Below are 23,295 nucleotides of genomic sequence, written 5' to 3'. Positions count from 1 at the left end.
TTGTGTTGCATCATAATCTAGTCAAAGGGAAACAGCTTTGTTCAAAAAGTTGTAACAATTTCCATGTCCTTGCTAATGTTCATCACATTTCTTTAAACTAGAAATGACTCAACTTGTCATTTTATAACCAATTAGTTGACTAGTGTTAGATCTACTCTGCTCTAGATGAATTAAACCTTATTTATCGTTCTCCTTTCTAGCTCCTCACCATCGATGACAACTTCTGTGGTCTGGATATGAACGCCCCACTCGGCGTCTCAGAGATGGTGCACGGAATTCCACTCTTCTCCGAATCCAATGACAAAATGACATCAGTTATCGCCTACGTGTACAAGAACCACTCTCTGGCTTTTGTGGGGACCAAAGGGGGTCGTCTGAAAAAGGTAGGACTCATGTTCCTTTTGCAGGAGAGTGAGAAACCACCGAGTTGACTGATTAAAGGATTGCATTGTTGCTGTGCATTTCTAAAAAGCCTCAGAGGTCTATCAAGTCTTGTGTAGTAATTGCTGGCATTGGGCATTTTATGACAAATGAGAGAGCATGTTCAACTCTGTAAGAACGTTAGATCCAGCGAGTTTTGCATCGTGGTCTTGCTCTGAAATGTTCTGCCGTTGTGTTTGACGCATGTAGAGTGGAACGGTTGGTAAGCGACGTAGGCAGAGAGGGCCATGGGAATCCCTGCACAGGCAGAGGCTGTCGGGGGTAATTGGATGATGCGGTGCAGGGGCTTTCGGCCCAGTACCCTCTTCTCTGACTGTGCCTCAGAGGAGTTATGTCTGAGACGAATCCAAGGGCCAGCCAGACACTGCACAGAGCAGAAAATAACATTAAAACAGGGAGAGAGAGAGAACGACAGCAAGGGAGGGAAAGACGGACAGAGAGGGAGAGAGGGAATGAGAGCATCATATTTCTCTTTTTCTCAAGTGCTAAACCCACAGGGTGTTGATGTTACAGACAGGCAAATCTTTGCCAAAAGGCAGGATTCCAATTTGACGCATTCTTGTTATTGTGGTGGTGTGTTGTGTACTTGGTTCTGGCTGTGGATGAAAATCCATGGCATAACAGATAAGTCCTCTCCCAAAAAAGGAAGAAGGAAGGAAGGAGAGGAGCCATTTTGGCTATGTAAACATTTTTCTGGAACTTTGCAGCCTGTTCACACTAATAAAGATAACTATAGAGATAGCTAGATTAGTGCCCACACCAATTCATGTTAATGTTCTGTTTATTATGAGTGCATGTAAGTGGTGACTTTCCTCTTTATTCTCATAGAGTTAGAATGATAATTAAAACTTTATAGTTGTCTTTATAGTTATCGTCCTTGTTGTGAATGGGCCTTTAGCCACCTAATTAGATATGCCTCTTTTTGAAACTCCATTAAAAATATACTATTGAGACTAATGCAACTGGAGATGGGGCACTTAAGCTTCAAGACAACTCGTGATATCTTTAAAGTAATAAGGATGTTTTCTGAGGACGGTTCAAATAAAAAAATCCTTGAGACTATAATTGATGAAATGACAGACAGCAAATTGAGGATATGAACAGAAGTGTGCAGCCAAACAAATCTCCAGGGAACAGATAGACAACACAGTGACGTTCTCATTCAGGCAGATGGACAAACATAGCCATGCACACACACACAGAAACCTTTTAGTTGCCATTTCGGTAATGTTGATCTCTGCGGGATAACAGCAGATGATGTCACGGTTGCCTTTTAGACAAAACAAGAAAATAGTTTGCACTGGCAGTCATTAATCAATGAAAATTAGTTTATTACCGTTCCTTTTGCATGGTAATTTATAGTCCGCCAGCACGTCACACTCAGTAAATTGTTTACTAGTTGAAGCAGAGCTCATCAAGAAAAGTAAATATCATCTGGAGCAACTCTAATCGTTTATGAGATAGCCGTACGGGAACTTGGTGGAAAAAAGACTCCATAAAATCAAAATGAGAGTTTTGATTTTGGTATTTACATGTTAATGAACTCCAAAATGTTGACTTAACCCATTAAGCAATTCATAAATTTACCGTCTTTTTATTCTGGGAAATTGGAGCAAGGTAGATCACTTTTCCTGCACTGGATTTTTGTCCAGTCCCAAGAATCTTTCATCCCCTAAAACCTGCAACTAACTAGCAAGTAGCAAATTAAGCTTCTTGGCTATTGAAAAAGGAATTTTCAAGGAAGTTTAGATTGTAAATACATCAGCATATGCTTAGAAAAAGGAAAACTGCTCATCAGGCGACTTCTCTGGGGTCAACCTGTTAACCTGACCCCCCCCATTATGGGACTTGCAGCTGAAAGTGCTCTACCTAACTTATAATTGTAACAGTTTCCTACTTCAGTGTGTTACAAACATAATTTTGGTGTCTTTGGAAAGAAGCCCCTTTTGGCTTTACTTTTTATCAACCAGATTTGATAATGCTCAAAAATATTAAAAGTTATAGACACTGAAGTGCCTTTTTTTTTACCACACTTAAATTATTATTTTTTTATTTGATATAAAAATACATTAAATCAGTCCTGGAGCAATCTAGAAAAGTAATGGGTTGAAAGTCATATGTCTCATGAGTTTCTATTTCAAATCTGAATACGATAGCAGGAAAAATGAGACTCCTGCAAATATTTTTATGAGACTATGTCTAGAGCCCCCACCCCCCCCCCAAATATAAAAAATATTTACCAACTGTATCGAAGGCTTCTAAAAGCTATTTAGTCATTAACCATACCACTGCATAGTTCTCTTACGAGAGCTCTCTCGTACTGCGTCTTAGCTAAGACGCTACGGGAAAAGTCTCTTTTCACGAAATACTGAAGCAAAAAATTATCCTTAATTTTGTATTTTTGTAAAGCGCATTTGCAGCAGTACACAGCCATAGGCGAGACGGCTCGCTCGCTCACTGGCTTGTTCTGCGGCAACTGCACAGCCTATCGAGCGCAGGCTGATGCAACATCAGACCAATAAGGGCGCTTCGCGCCCTTCTTGCCACTTCCCGCCGAAACGGGTGTGGCCCAACCTATAAAAGGAGCTCGAAAAGGCTGACTCACCTGATTTTTCATCTCTTCAGCGAAGCTCACGCATCGCTGGATCACGAGGAAGCAAGCGCCGCCTGGAAGAGCATATCAGCAGGACGAGCCATCCTGAAGCCGCTGGCACCGCCGCCTTCCACTGCCGTTCCTGCTGCGCTATCCGGCGCCCATATCCTTTATAATCCTTGTTCTGTTATACTCTGTGTGTGTGTTCGCCCTGCGACGCACATTCACAAAAGAGCTGCGTCTTTTTAAAGATGCCTTCGTGCGGCTCGTGCAGAACCCCGCTCAGCGAAGGAGATCGTCATGTCATCTGCGTCTCCTGTCTGGGTGAAGACCATGCAGCGCTCGCGCTCGCTGATGGCGGATGTCCTCATTGCGAGCTGATGCCTATGGTGACTCTGAGGACTCGCCTGGCATCCTTCTCGAAGCCTGCATCATCCGCTGCGCCGCAGCGCCGTAAGAAGCGCCGCTCGCAGCGCCTACCAGAACCGCCTTCAGCTCGGCCGAGCTCGCCGGTTCCCTCCGCTTCGCCGGTCTCCCCTGCATCGCTTCCCGATGCTCAGTGTCCGCTGCTTGCCGACGCGTCATCGGAGCGGAGGAAGAAGACACGTGCTCTCTGCTTGCTTCGGGCAGTGAGGGTTGGACGAGCTCCGTGGATCTCGCGCCAGCTGCTCAGAGGCCCAGCAGACGGGGGGATATCGATAAGGAGCTGATGCGTGTACTCTCGTTGGCCGTGGCGAGCCTCGGCCTCGAGTGGTCTGCACCAGCGCCCCCTTCGCGTTCCCGGCTGGATGGTAGCTATCTTCCGGATGAGCGCTCTTCCTCAAGCTCAAAACACGCCCCTTTTCTTCCTGAGCTTCACGAAGAAGTGGCGAAGGCTTGGGACGCTCCATTCTCGGCGAGAATCCGCTCATCTGTTTCGCCAGCATTCTCCACACTGGACGGTGCTAAGAACAGAGGCTACCTGTCACTTCCGCCGGTGGAACAGGCTATAGCAGCGCACCTTTGCCCGCCCTCTGCTGGACGGCGGACTAAGGCGGCGTTGCCATCCAAAGCCTGCCGCATGACGTCATCGCTGCTCACACGGATATTCTCTGCTGCTGGGCAGGCTGCGTCTGCGTTACACACCATGGCGACGCTACAGATTTTCCAGGGCGATCTTCTCCGCAAGCTGGATGAGATGGGACCTCAAGCGATCTGTCTCGCGGATCTGAGGAGTGCTTCGGATCTCTCCCTCCGCGCTACTAAGTCCGCTGCACAGGCCATGGGACGGGTTATGGCTTCCGCTACGGTGGCTGAGAGGCATTTGTGGCTGACGCTTTCTGACATCAAGGAGTCTGAGCGCGCTGCGTTTCTTGACGCTCCGCTAACTCCTGCCGGCCTCTTTGGATCTTCCGTCAACGAGTTTGTGGAGAGATTCGCCGAGGACCAGAAAGCTTCACAGGCGTTCAAGCACTTCTTGCCGAAGCGCTCCAGTTCTGCAGCTAGCCGCTCTAGACCGGCCCCACAGAGCTCTCAGTCACGCCCACCGCCTCCTGCTGCGCCATCACGACAGCGTCAGCAACGCAGCTCGGGACCCCGTTCTCGCTCTTCGAGCCGTCGCCCCGCGCCGCGGGAGCCGCGGCAGAGGATTGCGGTGAAGCCAGAAGCCCCGAAAGCATCCTAGCACTGCTGGGAAAGCGCCGGTGTTCGAGTTCAGCTGCGGCCGAGCTCTCACCCAAGCGCGCCGCTGTTGCAGTTCCAAGAGTTGCGACTGCCTCAGTGTCTTCTGCAATGCGCAAGCCTGCACGAGTGCCCGCTTGCCTGCACACAAAAGCCGTTATCACGGCTACCCAGATGTTTCACAAAAACAGCGTTTTTTCTGGTGCCACGGCCGATGGTGCTATAAATGTTGTGACGATGCCCACTCCTCAGTGCCCATCTCCACATGTAAGCACAGCCCTACACACAGGGCCTGCGCTCATAATGTCGACTCAAGTCGGTCGCGCACACTACATAGTAAACGTGCCCACCCCTCAGTGCCCACAATTACTATGTCACACGCGTCATGCGGTTTCTGTAAAAACGAAACCCGTGCACGCTCGTCCGGCCACGGCCGATGGTGCTTTAAATGCAGTGACGATGCCCACTACCCAGTGCCCATCCCCGCATGTAAGCACAGCCCTGCACACAGGGCTGGCGCACATAAGATCGACACAGATCGGTCGAGCGCGCCGCATAGTAAACGTGCCCACTTCCCAGTGCCCACATACACTATGTCACTTACGGCGCGGGGCTTCTGTAAAAACGAGGCCCGTGCACGTACATTCTGCACAGGCAGACGGCGAGTTGGAAGTGGTAAAAGTGCACACATGCAGCCCACGGTTACTCGCAGATATATTGAGTCCCACGGGACCCGCTCAGCCTCCCTCCAGTCGGTTAAGCGCCGGAACGGGGTCGAGGATGAGCGATCTGCCCGCTGTGATCAGCGCGCTCCCCGCCTCAGATGCGCAGCACACTCGAGCGCCGCCGTTGCCCAGTCAACAGAGCGCGTGTCACATCCAGCCCTTAGCCATTCATGCAGATGCATGGTCAGCGCTTCCAGGGGTTTCGGATTGGGTGCTAGGCATTATAAAGAGAGGCTACTCGCTACAGTTTTCTCGACGCCCACCGCGCTTCTCAGCGCGCGTCGAAACTACGGTCAAAACAGAAGTAGCACACATACTTCGGGCCGAAATATCGAAACTGTTGAGCAAAGGGGCTGTAGAGCCTGTGTCTCAAGCTCAAAGCGAGGGGGGGCTGTACAGCAGATACTTTCTGGTGCCCAAGAGAGACGGGGGTCTCAGGCCCATACTGGATCTAAGGCAGCTGAACAAGGCATTGATGAAACACAGTTTCAAAATGCTCACGACCAGGAAGCTCCTCGCGCAGATTCGCGGAGGGGACTGGTTCATGTCAATAGATCTGGAGGACGCGTATTTTCAAATACAGATAGCGTCAAACCACAGGCGGTTTTTGAGATTCGCCTTCGAGGGCCAGGCATACCAGTTTGCAGTCCTCCCATTCGGCTTGTCCGTAGCTCCTCGTACGTTTACGAGGTGCATGGATGCAGCGCTCGCTCCTCTCAGACTCCGAGGCATACGAGTGCTGAATTATTTGGACGACTGGCTGGTTCTGGCCCAATCACGAGCGGAGCTCGTGGACCACAGGGCTGTTTTACTCGATCACCTCGAGAAGCTCGGCCTCAGTGTCAATTGGGCGAAGAGTTCGCTGAACCCCAGTCAGACGATCCTGTTTCTGGGTATAGTTCTGAACTCGTGTTCCATGACGGCGCGACTGTCACCACAGCGCACGATGGGCATTCAGCGCGCGGCGAGTTCTTTCCGCTGCGGCGCGACTGTGTCGCTCAAACACTGTCAAAGGATGCTGGGTCTCATGGCCTCAGCATCTCCGGTTCTGCGGCTGGGCCTGCTCCGCATGCGCCCCCTGCAGTTCTGGCTGAAGGCTCGGGTGCCGCGCAGAGCGTGGGCGTCTGGCCGGCTGCATTTCAAGGTCGATCAGAGCTGTGTTGCGGCTCTAGCACCTTGGACAGCGAACGGCTGGTACCGATCAGGTGTAAGCCTGGGGACTTCCCCGAGTGTGAAAATGGTGTCGACAGACGCCTCCACTTCGGGATGGGGAGCGCTGCTCGAAGGCAGACCGTCCTTTGGCCTATGGTCAGAACGGGAAAAGCTCCATCATATCAACTGCCTGGAAATGCTGGCAGTGGAGAATGCGCTGACGCGCTTTTGTCCCCATATCAAGGATCACCACGTCGTAGTCCGTTCGGACAACATGTCCGTGGTGTCCTACATAAATCGCCAGGGCGGTCTCGGGTCCCGAAACCTGTACAGGCTGACGGAACGCCTCCTGATTTGGGCTCAACGCAACGTGCGCTCGCTGAGAGCGGTGCATGTGCCTGGACTGCAGAATCTGGGTCCAGACAGGCTGTCCAGAGGCAATGTCCCTACGGGCGAATGGTCTCTACACCCGCAAACAGTTCGGCTGTTGTGGGAGAGATTTGGCATGGCGGAGGTGGACCTCTTTGTGTCCCACGAAAACGCTCACTGCCCCGCATTCTTTTCCAAGAACGAAAGCGCGCTGTCACGGAAATGGCCGTGCTGCCCGCTTTATGCGTTCCCTCCCGTCTCCCTCCTTCCGCAGGTGATAGAACGGGTGAGAGAAACGAGATGTTCAATACTGCTTGTGGCACCTCTTTGGAAGAACCAACCATGGTTCCCAGATTTGATGCAATTAGCAGATGTCGCCCCATGGCCGGTACCGTTGAGGAGAGATCTCCTCTCGCAGGCCAGGGGCTCGATTTGGCACCCTCAACCGGAGTTGTGGTCCCTCCATGTATGGGCACTCAACGGTTACCCGCTGATCTCGCAGTGGGAGTGCTAAATACCATCACTCAGGCTAGAGCTCCGTCGACACGACGTCTGTATGCCTCGAAGTGGTCGGTGTTCTCCAGCTGGTGCACAGCTCGAGGTTATTCACCCCTTAGTTGTGAGGTGACGGAGGTCCTCTCCTTCCTACAGGAGCTGTTGGATAAGGGCAGAGCCCCATCCACGCTCAAAGTTTATGTGGCGGCCATCGCGGCGTTTTCTGAAACGGCGTCCGGTCAGTCAATAGGAAGGAACGATTTAGTCATCCGGTTCCTCAGAGGAGCTAGGGGGCTGAATCCTCCCAGACCTCCGTCAGTCCCTATGTGGGACCTCGCGGCGGTTTTGGAGGCCTTGAAGGGTCCCCCTTTTGAGCCTATCCAATCGGTTAGCCTTCAGCATCTGTCGTTCAAGACAGTATTCTTGTTGGCTCTCGCTTCTGTGAAGCGTGTGGGTGATTTGCACGCGCTCTCGGTGAGCCAGTCGTGCTTGGAGTTTGGGCCCAATGACTCAAGGGTCATACTCAAACCTAGGCACGGTTATGTGCCGAAATCCCTCAGCACACCGTTTCGGGCTCAGGTTATTGCCCTGTCTGCCCTGCCGGTGTCAGGGGAGGATGGAGACTCGAGTCTTCTTTGCCCTGTCAGGGTTTTAAGAGCTTATGTGTCTCGCTCTGCTGCCTTTCGGCAGACGGAGCAGCTATTTGTCCCATTCGGTGGACGTTCCAAAGGAATGGCTGTTTCGAGACAGACTCTATCCAGATGGATAGTTGACGCCATAGCGTTAGCTTACGCTTCCAGGGGCCTTCAGTGCCCGTTGGGCGTCAGAGCACACTCCACAAGAGGCGTCGCCTCATCGTGGGCGTGGTCTACTGGGATCTCCTTGCAGGATATATGTATGGCGGCGGGTTGGGCCTCGCCGTCTACATTTATCAGGTTCTATAACCTGGAGGTTCCCGCCTTGCAAGCAAGGCTGCTGTCGGTATAGAAGAATCAGGGCCCTGAGGGGAATTCTGAATTCATGAGCGCTAGGCGCTGCCGACTGTTATATGGGCAGTATTGCGTAAGACCCGCATTGCCACATTGGTCAGGCCTTGCCTCGGCTGTGTGATGTCATATTGCCGCATCTACGGATGCTGCTAGATATGGGACGGAGGGTTTTTCCCCCTTTTTTCTGTCCCGGACTCTCTGTGAGTCCCTCAGGTGACTGTGCACTGTAAATCCTGGGCGTTGCTTCAGGTTTATCGGTGTGTGATCCCTGCGCGCACGGCGTTTTACATCGGGTTCCCGTAGCGTCTTAGCTAAGACGCAGTACGAGAGAGCTCTCGTAAGAGAACGTACTCGGTTACTAAACGTAACCTCGGTTCTCTCTAGAAGAGCGAACGAGTACTGCGTTCTCTGCCGTGCGTACGATTCACTCTGGTTCGCTTCGGCGATGAAATAAATCAGGTGAGTCAGCCTTTTCGAGCTCCTTTTATAGGTTGGGCCACACCCGTTTCGGCGGGAAGTGGCAAGAAGGGCGCGAAGCGCCCTTATTGGTCTGATGTTGCATCAGCCTGCGCTCGATAGGCTGTGCAGTTGCCGCAGAACAAGCCAGTGAGCGAGCGAGCCGTCTCGCCTATGGCTGTGTACTGCTGCAAATGTGCTTTACAAAAATACAAAATTAAGGATAATTTTTTGCTTCAGTATTTCGTGAAAAGAGACTTTTCCCGTAGCGTCTTAGCTAAGACGCAGTACTCGTTCGCTCTTCTAGAGAGAACCGAGGTTACGTTTAGTAACCGAGTATGTTTTTTTTCAATTATAAAACACTAGACAGAAACTTAGACATCATATAAGTGATTTATTGTAGCACTAGAAAAATACAATAAGAATAATTTGAGTAAGAAATATAAGAATAATAATAAAAATAAAAAAGATTTAACTTTGTTTGCCAATTACAGAAAATCCTGGGATTGCTAGAAATGCAGCATTTACAATGAATTACAATGCAAATAAGTGCTGATGTGCTGATGGCCACTTATACAGATGGTAATAACACAAATGCGCCATATAGTAAATAATCCACTCTCTCGATTCATATAGACGCGTTCACTTTGATAGCCGTGATCATACAGCAATAGCGAGCTGATTTGCACTCTAACAGATGGTAATCATGCAGATACATTCACATTCAACATAAAACACACTCTCACATATATAAAATTTGTTGAAAAATAAAACAAACAAAGAAAAAGGCGATCGCTATAAGTTCTGCCTCCATCAGCTGACAGGTGCATCAGAGCGCGTCATGGGCTGTCACGAGAGAGTGCCAGAATTCAAGTATACTATCTTTCGGTTATCTTTCATTCACTTTTTTTCCCGGTGGATCGTCTCATTCTGTTTGTGACACTGTACGCTGCAAAAACATGCCGTTTTTTTTTTACTACCAATCGAATCGAATCTGGTATGTACTGCGTTTCCATTATTCATGTTTTTATGTGTACTGCTTATACAAATGTAGCAAATACAGTCTTTATAAGCTTTCCATTGAAAAACAGCGATCTGTCGTCGATGCTTGAGGCTTAGATCTTTATAATGATATGTAGTTTGTCGCGATTAAATTTGTTCCGTTTTATTTAATCCATTCATAAACACTGACACGTGCGAGTTGAGGGGCGTTGAGGAGGTGCAGGCTAACAGGTTAAGTGGCTTGTTTCAATGAAAAACAAAACCAAAAACATTGCATAATGTAGACCTGTTGAGACTTCATATTGGAGAACAACTAAATAAAAAGTTCTTTGATGTCTCTTGTTTGTGTGTGTGCTGTTGTGATTGTTGATTGTTTTCATTTAATGCAGTATTTTCTGAATGTAAATGTTGGTATTAGGATTACTTATGTGGAACATGACAGCAGAATCCCCACCAGGTATTTATTTTAAATTTGTACGGGATAATCCAAAGCTTACAGCATTCAGCATGGCCATGGTTCTCCAACTAAAGTTAGCGTTCTCTGTGTGATTGACTCCAAGAGGAGGTGCAATGGCAGAATATTCTGTGTCTCACTGCGTTAAAAGACAGAGCTGTAACCAAACCCCAGAGAGAAGCAGTAAACAACTTCTAAACCCTCCAGAGAATATCACACAGACACATTTTTATGACGTGCTCACACATGCACACGGCCGTCAGCATTAAAATCACAGAACTGAAAACAAGAAAAGCTGCATTTGCTGCAGCAGTTGTTCAGCACCCCTGGCACTGCAGCGGACCCCCAGACCAGATGGGGTATTGGGACTTTGGAACCTCTTTGTCCCCTCTTGCTCTCTTGTTCTTTATTCGTCCCCCAATCTATCCATCCACCCATCTATGTCTATTACCCTCTCCCATATGTTTCTCTCTCTCTCTTTTTAAATAATAATAAAAAACGAACTAGTGCAAATTAAGGAATTTATGTTTTATATTTATTTAGATTTATATAATATACATTTATATAAAGCTTATCCTTTGTCCTTAATTTTGTTGCACGAGTACCACACAGTTTAGTCAGGAAGTTGAAATTGGCCAATGTGCTTTTGTTTGGCCAAAATTGCTATTTCCCAATTGTTAATAACTTGCAGGACTTCAGTCAGTAACATGGTCACCACATTTGATTTTATATGTTGGCTTAAAGCTCTCCAATCCCTTTAGTTTTTTTCATTGGCATCTACATTATCCTTTCAAAAAACCCTCATGATGCCTTTGAGTCTTTACGTATAATAAATAGGACATATGGCCAAGGCCTCAATCCTCTCCTTTGGCCGGTAGCTAAGTCAAAAAGGGTGAAATTAAACCTATTATTTGCGGTCAGCGCATCCGTGTCGAGCCAGGGGTGATGTTTACAGGCTTCTAATCCTTTTGCCTGAAGCATTTGCGGCGGCCCGCTTCACAGGCGTGGTACACGCAGACCAGGAGGGCCAGATAAGCTCCCCCGCTGAGGTGATAATGCATCCAGTAGGCCCACTCGCCGCTGACAGAACCTCAGCCACTCACTCAATACAATGAGCAGCTAACCTTGAAGCAGACCTGGCACAGGAAGTCTGGCTGACAGCGCCCTGTGTGAAGGACAGAGGGGAAAGTGTGTGCTTGTGTGTAGATGGGTCAAAGTGTGTGCATTATCTGATGAGGTTCTGTGCATTTAGCCATCAGGTATGCACTGAAGTGAATTCTTCGGCCCACTGAGGAGATGCACAGTTCAAAGGGCGTGATTCAGACACTGTAAAATTGTTCAGGCAGTGAAGAAGGGTTGTTTCAGGATGACTGGTCAGATTGCCGGTTGTCGATGGTGATGGCTGTTGGAAAAGGCTTCAATTTGTCTGTGAATGGTAGATGGTGATAGGGAAAAGGTCACATTATCCTATAGACAAGACTCTTGTATGCTCCCCTTTTGCTTATTCTCCCTGTGCTTCTGTTTTATTGATTTATGCACGCAAGTGAACAGACAATTTTTTAGACATGGCGTTCTACAAATGTTCAAAACTGACAGACATCTAAAAACATTACATTTTAATAAATGAATAAATGAATGGATGAAGAGTTAAGAAATAATCACAATTATAGTAATAATAATATGAATTAATTAATTATTATAAATATATAAAATAGGTAAATTTCAGTTGTTAAATATAAAATTGTTTGTTGTTGGATGACTAGTCAACTGGTTGACCACTGTGCCCCATCCTTATATTGTGTGCCCAAAACTGGTGGGTTGGTTAGCAGTTGTGCATGTGTGTGTTTGATTGGATGCTCACCACGGATGCAGATTATTGAAATGATGTGAGAGAGCTGGAGTCACTGGAGCAAAGGATTAAGTGTTGAAACTTAATGATGAAATATGCTGCAGGACAGCGTGCTTTAGATGCTGGGGAAACTGTGTGTGTGTGTCTGAGTGCATATGTGAATATGAGCATGTTGAGTGTGTGCGTGTCCTTGTATACAACAGTTTTTTTCGCTCTCTCTGCAGCTGCTTATGCCAAACCCCAGAGGAAAATACTGTGGTTTCGAATCGGGCCTTTCTGCAGAGAAACCGAGCAGCCCTATAGAGAAACACCCAGTGTGAAAGAACACAACTCATTTGTAAGAGACACTTCAATATTTGTGTGCCCTGAATATGTCTGATGACAGCAAAACTTAGACTTCTTCCCATGCTTATGAATCTATAAGGAAGGTTGCTATGGCATCCAGCTCTTTTTCGCTTGCCGTGTGTTGTGGAATGTTGCAATAGCTTCACTTATTGGAGAGAAAAGAACCATTTCCTCTCGCGCGACAACAACCCAATCTAGTGATCGAACGCTATTCACATCTATCAGACTGCCTGAGATCAGACAACAGACTTCTATTATTGGAACAACTTATCACATTCACACCATCATAAGAAAGTAATATCTTAATATTTCGGGGCTCCTGGTAAAGTTAGGATTGCTGTTATTTTCAGGAAATGTAAAAAAATATAGTAGTATATCTCAAAATAGTTGTCTTTTGTTTTCCTGAGGCTGCCGTGGTTTCAGTGTCCGCACCATAACATGTTGGTACAGCCCCTCCTGTCTGTCGCTCTCGCTCTCATTTGATCGTTTTAGTTTTAATGACTTGTTTGTGCAGATTTTGAGGCAAGTTTAGCAGCAGTTGGTCTGTTCTGACTTCTGAGGCAGAGCTGGAACCCTTTGCTGTGGTTGTTTTGTGGGTAAAGCCTACATATGGCAAATGAGAAGTGCGGCACAATAATGACCTGGGAGTGGTCAGAGATCCACACCGCTGACAACATGCTGGCCTGTTAGTGTGTCTGGGGTCAGATACGCAAACAACAGTCTCTACTGCTAGGCTTGTTATTCACCTAAAGCCTCAGAAAAGAAAGGAGGAAGGAATGAAGTGACCTCCAGAAAGCATTCCTAAAGCTGCCATGACATCGTAGCATCACACACACACACACACACACACAAAAAATCGCCATGACACGTCATGCATTTGATATGTGTCTATTTATAGTGGAGCTCTGTTTGGTCTACCTCTCCTCTGTGTCTTCTATAATTGATAAAGCATTTTTGCAGCTCATTGGGGTGACCGTGCACATGGCTTCTTCTGTTACATCACTGATTACACACAGCGTAGATGGATCATGGGACTTGTAGTCATTGTGTTATTCATTATGGGCTTGTCTTTATTATTATTACGCTAAATTTTGAGTGCAAAAAAATAAAATTTTCTGTTTTAAATTCAGCATATATCATCCACAGTTCCACATTTGTGAAATTCTTGGATATTTTCTGAAAGGAAGTGAGAAATCAAAGCTAACAGAGACACCAAAATAATGAGAGAGCGAGTGAGGGAAAGAGAATATTCCTGAGTATGCTCATTCAGGGTTATTCATCCTGAGGTAAAGCGAATGCCAGAGCGCTGTAATCATACTAAAGTAATGGAGTATACGGGCTCCAATCTAACATTCAGTGCCAGTTAAAGATATGCAGGGCTTAGATAACCATGTCTATTTTAGCTGGGCTGCATAGTATCTGTGGAAGAGCTTATTTTTTGCATTTGTGTGTGAATTTTGCATTGTGGGGTGTGTGGATGTGGCAGTGTTAAAGGGATAGTTCACCAAAACTAGTTCACTCACTCTCAAGTTGTTTTGAACCTGTATGAGTTCATTTTGTTGAACCGAAAAGAAGATATTTTGAAGAACCAAACAGTAACCAAACAGCTGACAGCAGCCAATAACTTCAATAGTATGGGAAAAAATATATATGGAAGTCAATGGCTACCATCACATGTTTAACAATATTTTTTAAAAATCTAACTCGTATAGTTTTTTTTAACAACTTGACTGTGAGTAAATGATGATGGAACTTTCCTTTTTGGTTGAACTATCCCTTTAAGGATATTGCACTGAAATTATACAGTAGCTTCTTTATAGGTTTATTTTGACATGTTTGATTATTGCCTTTTCCACTATTGCATGCTACAATATACTTGTTGGAAAAGCAGTGCTATTTCAGAGATGGCTGACTGTCGTGCTACTGAAAAATTGAATTAATAGGACCACTGCCTTTATTGCAATACTACCCAATGCTGGAATATGGGTGTACTCATCTGGGTGTATATATTCACATTCTCTCAAATCAGTCCTCCAAACACCATATTTTCTTTCTCTCCTTCCAACGGAATTAGCATGTCTGGGTCCACCCTCTGAAAGTCCAGAAGCCTCTAGTATTTATTAAATGTCCTATTGAAGCACTATGAACCAGACCTCTCATTATAAACAGCTGTAACCAGACCATTAAGACTGCCATAAAACCACCCAAATGCCCTAAAGGAGATGGCCACATTCAAACAGCAGCTTCGGATACCAGAGCCTCTCTGAACTAATGAACAAATGTCTAGAACCATCTCTCTTTCTTAACAGCCTCTGAACTCTTCCAGAGAATCAAACTGTTATGAAACCGTCAGAAGCAGTTGTGTGAGAATTAGATTGAGCCAACAAGTGGTAGTCAATTCTGTATGTTAATTAATTTTGAAAGGTGTTTTTTTTTTTACTGCAAAATCTGTAGATATGTTCTAAATTAAATACTGTATGTTAAATTCTGTATTTCTTTCATGCAATATTTTGCACTTGTAATCTAACTGTGCAAAAATTACCTGAAATTAGATTAACTCATCCTTTACTTAGCTTCATATCGTTCCCAACATATGCATAATATTTTAAAGGATGAATGGTTTTTGCCACAGTTTTTGAGTCCGAAACAACATTTGATCCCATTGACTTACTTTCTGAGACATTTGTCAAAATTTCCTTTATTTACACAAAAAAACAAGATGACAAGTTCAATATTTTTTGGGGTGAACTATCCCTCTAAGGAGTTAATAATTATGAATGATTTTACATAGAGATCATTCGTCATGTTGGAAATGGATGATTAGGTTTAGTGCGTTGCATAAGCAACTGCAACCCATAAATCATCATTGGAAGAGTAATTTCCTATAAACCACCACCATAATCACTCCTGCCGGTCACGTTAGCCAGTTGCATAAGGACTACATCCTGTCCAAACAAGCTTAGAACCTCAATATCTTTAGTCTTGTTTGTACTCAGTAATGTCTTGTAATGTGTTAAGTGTGTTAATCTGTGAGCAGGCAACCATACCAAGCTCAGGCCTTGTGTTCAAAAGATACTACTGTTCAGTTTAATAAATTTGGTTTGATCTGATCCATGCGCAGGAGATGTCCAATTAGCTGTGTGTGCGAGTGACGGAGTTTTCAACATGTTCTTAAACCTGTGGAAGCAGTAAGTGTGTAAGATGTTGAGGGAGTGATTAGAATCAGACATGCTGAGGCACCACTCCTTTCAGCCAGATAGGAACTCCTTGATTCTACATTAATTACTCTGTGTAACAGACTGTGAACGTTCTCTTTCAAACGTTTAATTAAAACCAAAGCTGATCTTTAATTAAATAGTGTGGTGAAAGGTTATTCATATTCATTTGGCAACTCCAAACTTCCATTGTTTTAATTAGACTTCAAAACATCTTCGTGTGCGAGGATGGAGGTTGAGATTGTTTCAGGGACGTAGTTGAAAGCAGAACCAGCATAAAGTGTTTGAGTAGAGGGGTTTAAATGTGTTAAAAAAAAATTCCACTTGTTTTGTATTCATCATTTAAACATGCAAATAAAATCCCCAATAGGCTGCACTAGGATCTGGTTTTTACACAAGCACAATTCATTGCTTTGTCCCCCGAGTTTATGCTATTTTGAACATTCAACTTTCCAGTTACGTAACTCTGAATATGCAAGGCCTCCTTTGTTCAGCTGATTTGTGTTCCTTGAAACTGTAATGCATAAATTATGACCGTCATTGAACTTGTTGTGTTAGCATTGCGACAGAGAAATATCTGGTGTCCTGCTTAACCACAGAGCCAGCTCTTTATCTTTTCCTTTGTTCCTTCATCTTCATTTCTTTTTCCTTTCTCTCTGTTCCTCCTCCTCACTTTCTCTGATTTATGAGCCTTGGTCTTCATGTGTCACTGTAACAGTAGAGGACATATTGCAGGTGAGCTTACATTAGCCAATCAAAGCGCTCCCTCCAGTCTCAAGAGGTCACCGGTGCGACTCTCTACTGTGGAAGCAGGAAAATGAGTTTCCTCACAACTGGGTCACTCATTTTGTTCCCTTGACAATACAAGGCAGGAACAACCTAGAAAAGGTGCACAGCAGGTGTGTGTCTGCTGTTATAGAACTCATTCCCCCCCCCCTGTTTGTCACAGTTTTTAGGATAAATATAATTTGAATATGAAAACGGTTACACTGAAATTTTTTACAAGCGCTATAACAGGAAGATGTACAAAATGTCGTAATTCGGACTCTCACCATTCATTTCCTTCCTTCCCTCCTTTTCCCCGTCCCTTCTTCCCCTGCCGAAAGAACCATCAACCAAACCTTAATAAGTGGATTTTTATCTTGGCTACACCGTCTCTCCCAGAGGATTATGGGGCTTTTCACTACACTCATGGAATGGTAATTACAGATCTTTGAGAGAAACACTTTTCTCTTCTAGCAGATGAGGGACACATGAGATGGGCTGCTCATTAGAGTTTGTGCCCTATGTTTGACTTGCACATAAATTCATCATGCTGTGTCCGTTGTGTTTGCTTAAAGGGAAGTGTGTGTTGTTTGCAATTTTCCTTAGGGCATACAGAATTAGGAAATCATCATATAATCCATTGTACATGCTTAATGGGAATTTCCATTAATTGTACCCTAACCTATAAACATGAGATTGTTGTTTTTAGTAGCACAATAGAGGCCTGGGCAGTCAATCTGACAGAAGTGCAGGGAAGAAATGTTCATGCTCTCTGAGATACTGTATTTGTCTGTATAATTCACCAGGCTGAAGAGTTAATAAGCGGTCACATTTGTGAAATTTCTTGGAAGAATGGTTCATTATTATCTATTCTTAATAGTATAGCAATGTTTGAAGCATAGCTTATACAAGTCACTCTCAAGCCAAGCAGCTTTCTATTGGTATACGTGGTAAATTTGTATTTGTATGATCTTTAATCTGCAAAATCTGTGAGGGGAAATCTTTCACACTGACATGGATTCCTGTTGAAATAAGCGAATTTTGCCAGCAAAAGTTCACTGAATAATGATAAATGTGACCACACTTTTGGACAGATCATTGCAGTCTCTTTCCAGTGTTCACATCTTACTAGAGCTCAGATCTTCATGTGTTCAGCCATAATAGCCAATGATAGATCTGGGTTATCATGTTCTATGCAGTTGGATGTGCCCTTTTCAGTAAAAGACAACAGAAAGGAACTTTTGAGAGAATATTTTTTGTTGTGTTTTAATCAATGGCTTTCAGCCAGTCATGGATCACACAAAATGGGTTTTCGTCCAGCTGGCCATCAGTAAATTTTGGCTTAACTAACTACTTTTCTGAATGACTAGTAAAAATGAATAGTTAGTCCTTTTGTGTATTTCTATAAAAATAAATCTTAATATCGAACAAGACACTGAGGCATGGTTCTGCACTTTCACTTTTAATTTACCCCCCAAAATACAAGACATCATGGGAAATGAAGTTTCAAGTGCGTTCAGATTAGAATATTTGAGGTCTTTGAGTGTTTTTATTCTGTTAATAAAAGAAACTGCTGACAGTCATTTTGCTCTCGTGAGTTTGTGTCCTAGTTTGGACAGATAATCGAGCAAACCTTTTCACTGAAAATGACATGATGAAAAATCAAGGCTTGGTCATAAATGTTTAGCATTTTATAAAGTTAAAGAGACATGTCGTTTTCTCTTTCCCTCCTTAAAGAGATTTTCTGTGTTAGCTGACCAAAAGCACCAGAGAAAGACCAGGGCAATTCTATTGGATTTGTCTTTAATTGGTTTCTGTTATTTCATTATAGCCGTTTAGTCTCAGCTGTTCGCCTAGCAAACCAACCGTTCGTTTACCATAGACTTGTTCCTCAGTGGGCTATACCTCATGCTGACTCGTTGCAAGGCCTCATCTGTTTTTATACGGTAGGCTCTTAACACAAACATGCGTTTCACTCGATCACATCACCACATCAAGTCCTTCTGTTTACACCGTTAAGGGAAGAGAATTGATGTAATCTTCTGCTACAGAAGGTCTAATGGACCATATATGGCCTTCATGCGTTCCCCCAAAGAGTCTTGCAGGTTCTTGTAGCATGGCAGAGCTTGTACTCTGTACTCTCAATCTTTCCCACCTTTTGTAAACCTCTTTTAGCGCTTCATTATTACCTTGATTTCTACAGCACATAATCATTATTGCTATGTTTATTGTTACTACAGTCCAATTGTTGGTTAACATATGGAACACAGTCAGATCTCTTGGGTTGATTAAGCAATAACCAAGAGATAGAGAACGTTTTGAAGCAGTAAAGGGGGAGATTGGCATTAAGCCAAAAGGTTTGAGGAGCGAAGCTAAGTGGAAGACATAGCTTTTCTACATATAGTCTCTGTAGCATGTGGTAAATAGAAAAAGCCCCACAGCGTGACATGGCAAAAAAAAATCTGAGTTCTTCACTCATAGTGACCTCCTGCCCATACGCTAACCTTGACCGGTTTCTTCATTGCACTTTAAAGCTATTATCAGGTTTAAATAACCCTCTACCCAACTGGCATCTGTTGAAATGTAGCTGGAGTGCTCCATTCACTTAGCACTTATCAGCGTTTAGGATTGCTTTATTGGCTCTGGACTGTGCTGCACATTTGCTCCTGTTGTATCATTAATTAATCTCATTCTCTTTTCTGCATGGCCCAGATCAGAAGACTCATGGCCATTCTTTTTATTGTTTTAGCAAAGTGCTCTTGACGGCAGACCCTACTTGTTGACCCCCAATTTCCCTTCGCCCCTCGGACTTGCACTAACACTCTTCTTATCAGGGGAGGACATGCATAATTGATTCAGGAATGAGGAGTGAAATTACGATGATCCAAGCAAAACGCCCGACTCAGACCGGCATGGCTATTTTGGGTTTACCAGGTCGGAAACTGTCTCTCTACGGGTATCTAACAGCTCACTTAACCTTAGGATTGTTTTAGGCTACTTGCCCCCTGGGCCTTCTACAGATTTGAAAAATACTTAAGTAAAAACATGAATTTTTTTGTAAATTACCTCAATGAGCTTCAGGTTTGTTCAGCAACTGCCAATTTGATCTTAATCTTCTCATTGGAGCCATCTGTTTGAAATGAAGAGGTCTTGTTACAGTCGGTGGTTTGATTCAGACACATGGTTTTGTACTATGTTTTCTCCCTGTCTTTTGATATAACAGCATTACGCTTCTATTGTGTGTGGCAGAAACCTAATATGGGCTGGAAAGCAGTGAAGCGCTGGTGTTTTTATGAAACGCTATCCATTGTTTCGGCAGCTGAAGTATCTGTTTCCACACCTTCTATGGGCCACAATCGATGAGGCCGATCCATTTCTGTGGAGTTTGGTGTGCAGTGTTTTCCCATGGCCATGAGTTAATGAATGGCTATTTTGCAGAGAGAGGGACTCTCTCTTGTCTCTCATTTCTGATCTGATTGCTAGTAATCTTTGTCTTTCTCTCTCAGCTGATAGGCCATTCTCCATACACACAGCCTCTCTCTCGGATGTCAGGAGCTTTCTGTTGTACAGTGTTCTTGAACATGTAAATGTGCCAAATAGAACACAAAACAAGCAAGGTTAATTTATTTATTTCATTTTTTAAATTATGTATTGTTTTTGTATTCGATTTATTTTTGTATTTTTATGGGGTTTTTTTGCGGCTTAGTTTTTAATTGTTGGACGTATTTATTATTATTAATGAATGATGGAATCAGCAACGCTTCAGATTTAGTATGCTATAACACTGAGATGCTGCATTGGACTGTTGTGTTATCACTGTCTACAATTATGTTATGTGAACAGGTATACTTTATGTAGCAAAGTCATATTATTTTATGTGGATTGATGCATTAAAACCCTCAGATCTGTCCTCATACTATACCACCATTAGCCTGTGTACTGAATGTGAGCTTGGCTTTTAGCTATATTAGAAACAAGCATTTGTTTAGCCCAGGGGAGTCCAGAGTTAGTCTCCTGTCTGCGCTCTGTCATAACACTTGAGCTGTTCTCACCTCATTTCTGAACGAGCTGCTGATTTATAGGCATAGAGGTGAACTGTGCAGCACATCATATTGTTAGAGAGAGGACATTTATATATCGCTAGCACTCGCTCTTGCTCTCTCACCTGTCCAACAGTATTGATTATGCTCTCCTTTTGAGCTCCCGTAGAGGTGATAGTGTGACCTTCCCAGCCATTCCATTAGCGGTATTACTATTCAGTCCAATTGCACTTTAGTCTATAGACACACAAACACATGTTACCACACAATTATGTCACTGCTAATACAGGTCTATATTACTAATGTTTCGATTGGAAAAGATGAGGAAATATCAAAATGAACAGGCATCAAATGACCGTGATTAAATCAAAACAATTCCTGTGGGGCAAAGTACCAAATTCCTCACAAGGGCTTGTGGGTGTTATTTATTACGTTTGATAGCCATCTACTATTATACGTTGAGATATCATTTTCTCCCCGGGGGCTTCAGGGGTTCAATCTTGGCCCAGTAGCAGACAAAACTGTTTATTTCCAAATATGTGTACTTCACTGTATATAAATAGATAGAATTGCCTTCGGCAGGTTGGGGCCTATAAAAAAGTAGAGTGTATATATAGAGGGACTACATATAGAGACTACATATAAATTCAAAACTTGTTTCATAGAGAAAGATCTGATGAAATGCATCATGAGAGACATGTTTTATTGTCACGCTGAACACCTGTAAACTCATCTGTCTATAAGTGCAGGTAATAAATGTCACTCTGTGATGGAGAGATGCAGTGAGGCCATGAGAAGAAATGCATGGGATTGTAAAAAGAAGGCCGACTATAAAAATATACCTCTCCAGGTGTCCTACTGTTTATGAAACCTCACATTTCCCACTAGATATTTCAAAAGAGACACCCTTCTGATCAAAACAAGGACGTCTCCGCCCCCAACCAGGGGTCGGGGTTAAGAAAGTTGATTAATATGGCAACGAGTGTAAATAGGATCATTACTCTGTGTTTAACATGGATATCGAATCTGATTAGTGGGAGTGCAAATCAACACACACAGACACACACACAAAAATGGTGTGTCTGTTGTTTAAGTGCCACACGAATACACATGTTTTTCAGTGCTTTTTCCCCATTCTCTCACCAGTGCTCAGCGCATCCTTCAGCCCCCCGGCTGTGTCTCTAATTGGAGTGTGATATGAACTATGTCATTTGCTGTGATGTGATGTTGAATGGTGACAATAAAATGAAATGGGTGGGTGTGAAGGGGAGAGTAATGGAGAGAGTGTAGAGAAACCAGAAAAGACATGATTTGCTGTTGGCTTTTTGTGTAGCTCGGAGGTTTTGTGAGGAGTAAAATCTCTTAGACTGCCCACAATAGGCCTTCACTTGTGTAATGTTGTTGGCAAAGCCTAAAATCCCTCAATTTCTGTGCTGGGTGACTGCTATTTTGGATTTCTGAGGCTGATAACCGTAAACACAGTATCTGGTCATCTTTTTTGCAGCGCATCCTTTGACTTTGATGTAGCAATGAACCAAGCTGTACTCCTTTTAAGGGATAGTTCATCCAAAACTGAAAATACTTTCACCTACTCACCCTCATGTTGTTATTTACTGAAAATCCACTGTAGCTCTCATAATAAAATGGCAGTATTAGGTCTGATGTCAATGACAGACAGTGATGACTAATGGTGTCAGTGTGCCTCTTTTGTAGTCTTTTATAAATGTTTAGCTCATGTTATTATAATATAATATATAGACACACACATACTTTTTGGTTGAACTATTTTTTCTTACAGATTGCAGTCTTGGATACAAAAGGGAAACATTTGCTTCACATTTCAACAAAAAGCACATGTGACTGATGACTAGGTTGGTCAGACTGTGAACCAACTGACCAGCTGTTTGTATACTTTGTTGCCCTTGAGCTTTGACTTGATCCCATGCCTGACCCTGACCTCTTTATGGAATGTGTTTTTGAAGACATGAACAGCTGCCATCATTAATTTTAGTGACCTTTTATGTGTTTGACTCTCTTTAAGCACATATTTTTATTTGTGTATTAATTGTGTATTGTTCACCTGCCCAATTCTGATGGAGCCTTCAGGCCCCTGCTATGCTTCTTGGCCAGGGTTGGTTTAAGTGCATTTTTTGTGTTTTGTTTTGGGGAGCCTTGGACAGAAAGACACAATGGGGAAGGTTTGACTCATCTTCTTGTGGTTTGTTTGAAAATCAGTATGTCACTTTTCTTTGGATGTCTCTCCCTTTGTCTCCTTCTGTCTGTTTCCTTCTCTCTTTGCTGTCATCTCTCGTTTAGGATGAAGGGTTTAGGAATCATGCAAAGGTTTACAGTGTTTTAGTCTCTGAATTGACAACTAATGTAATGCACAGTTTGGGTTTGCTTTGCATTATCACATGCACGCACATGCAGATCTCCGTTGCATCTCTGAATAATTAACATTTTGGGAGGCAGCATGTGTTTTTGTAAGAACTCAGCTCAAACTGAGTGCCAGATTGAATAAAAATACGTCTTAGATTGCTTGTTGCGGTATTAGAAAACCTTACCGTACCTTCACAGGACTGCAGTTCTCACACTGTATCTACTGAAAGACTGTTTATGCCAGACATTAAAACATAAATATGGTATTTCACCAACAACCTCTGCATCTCAATCTCCCCGTTTAATATCTTTCTTCAGAAGATTTATAGTTTGAAAAAGGGAATGGGATTATCTTTGCCTTTTCTCA

At 44.0% G+C, this 23,295-nt stretch overlaps 1 protein-coding gene across 1 annotated transcript in view; it reads left to right on the top strand.

Moving 5' to 3' along the window:
* The window catches only part of LOC132098906 (plexin-A4-like), a 224,646-nt gene that overhangs the window by 42,010 nt on the left and 159,341 nt on the right, over positions 1–23,295 (top strand). Inside the window, exon 3 of the mRNA XM_059505180.1 lies at positions 201–383. Within this exon, the coding sequence (XP_059361163.1) occupies positions 201–383 (183 nt within the window). The remainder of the gene's footprint in view (positions 1–200; positions 384–23,295) is intronic.

The sequence above is a fragment of the Carassius carassius genome, chromosome 22, assembly GCF_963082965.1.
Source record: "Carassius carassius chromosome 22, fCarCar2.1, whole genome shotgun sequence".
NCBI lineage: Eukaryota > Metazoa > Chordata > Actinopteri > Cypriniformes > Cyprinidae > Carassius > Carassius carassius.
The sequence above is the reverse complement of the archived record's forward strand: the minus strand, read 5'-3'. Positions and strand labels throughout refer to the sequence as shown.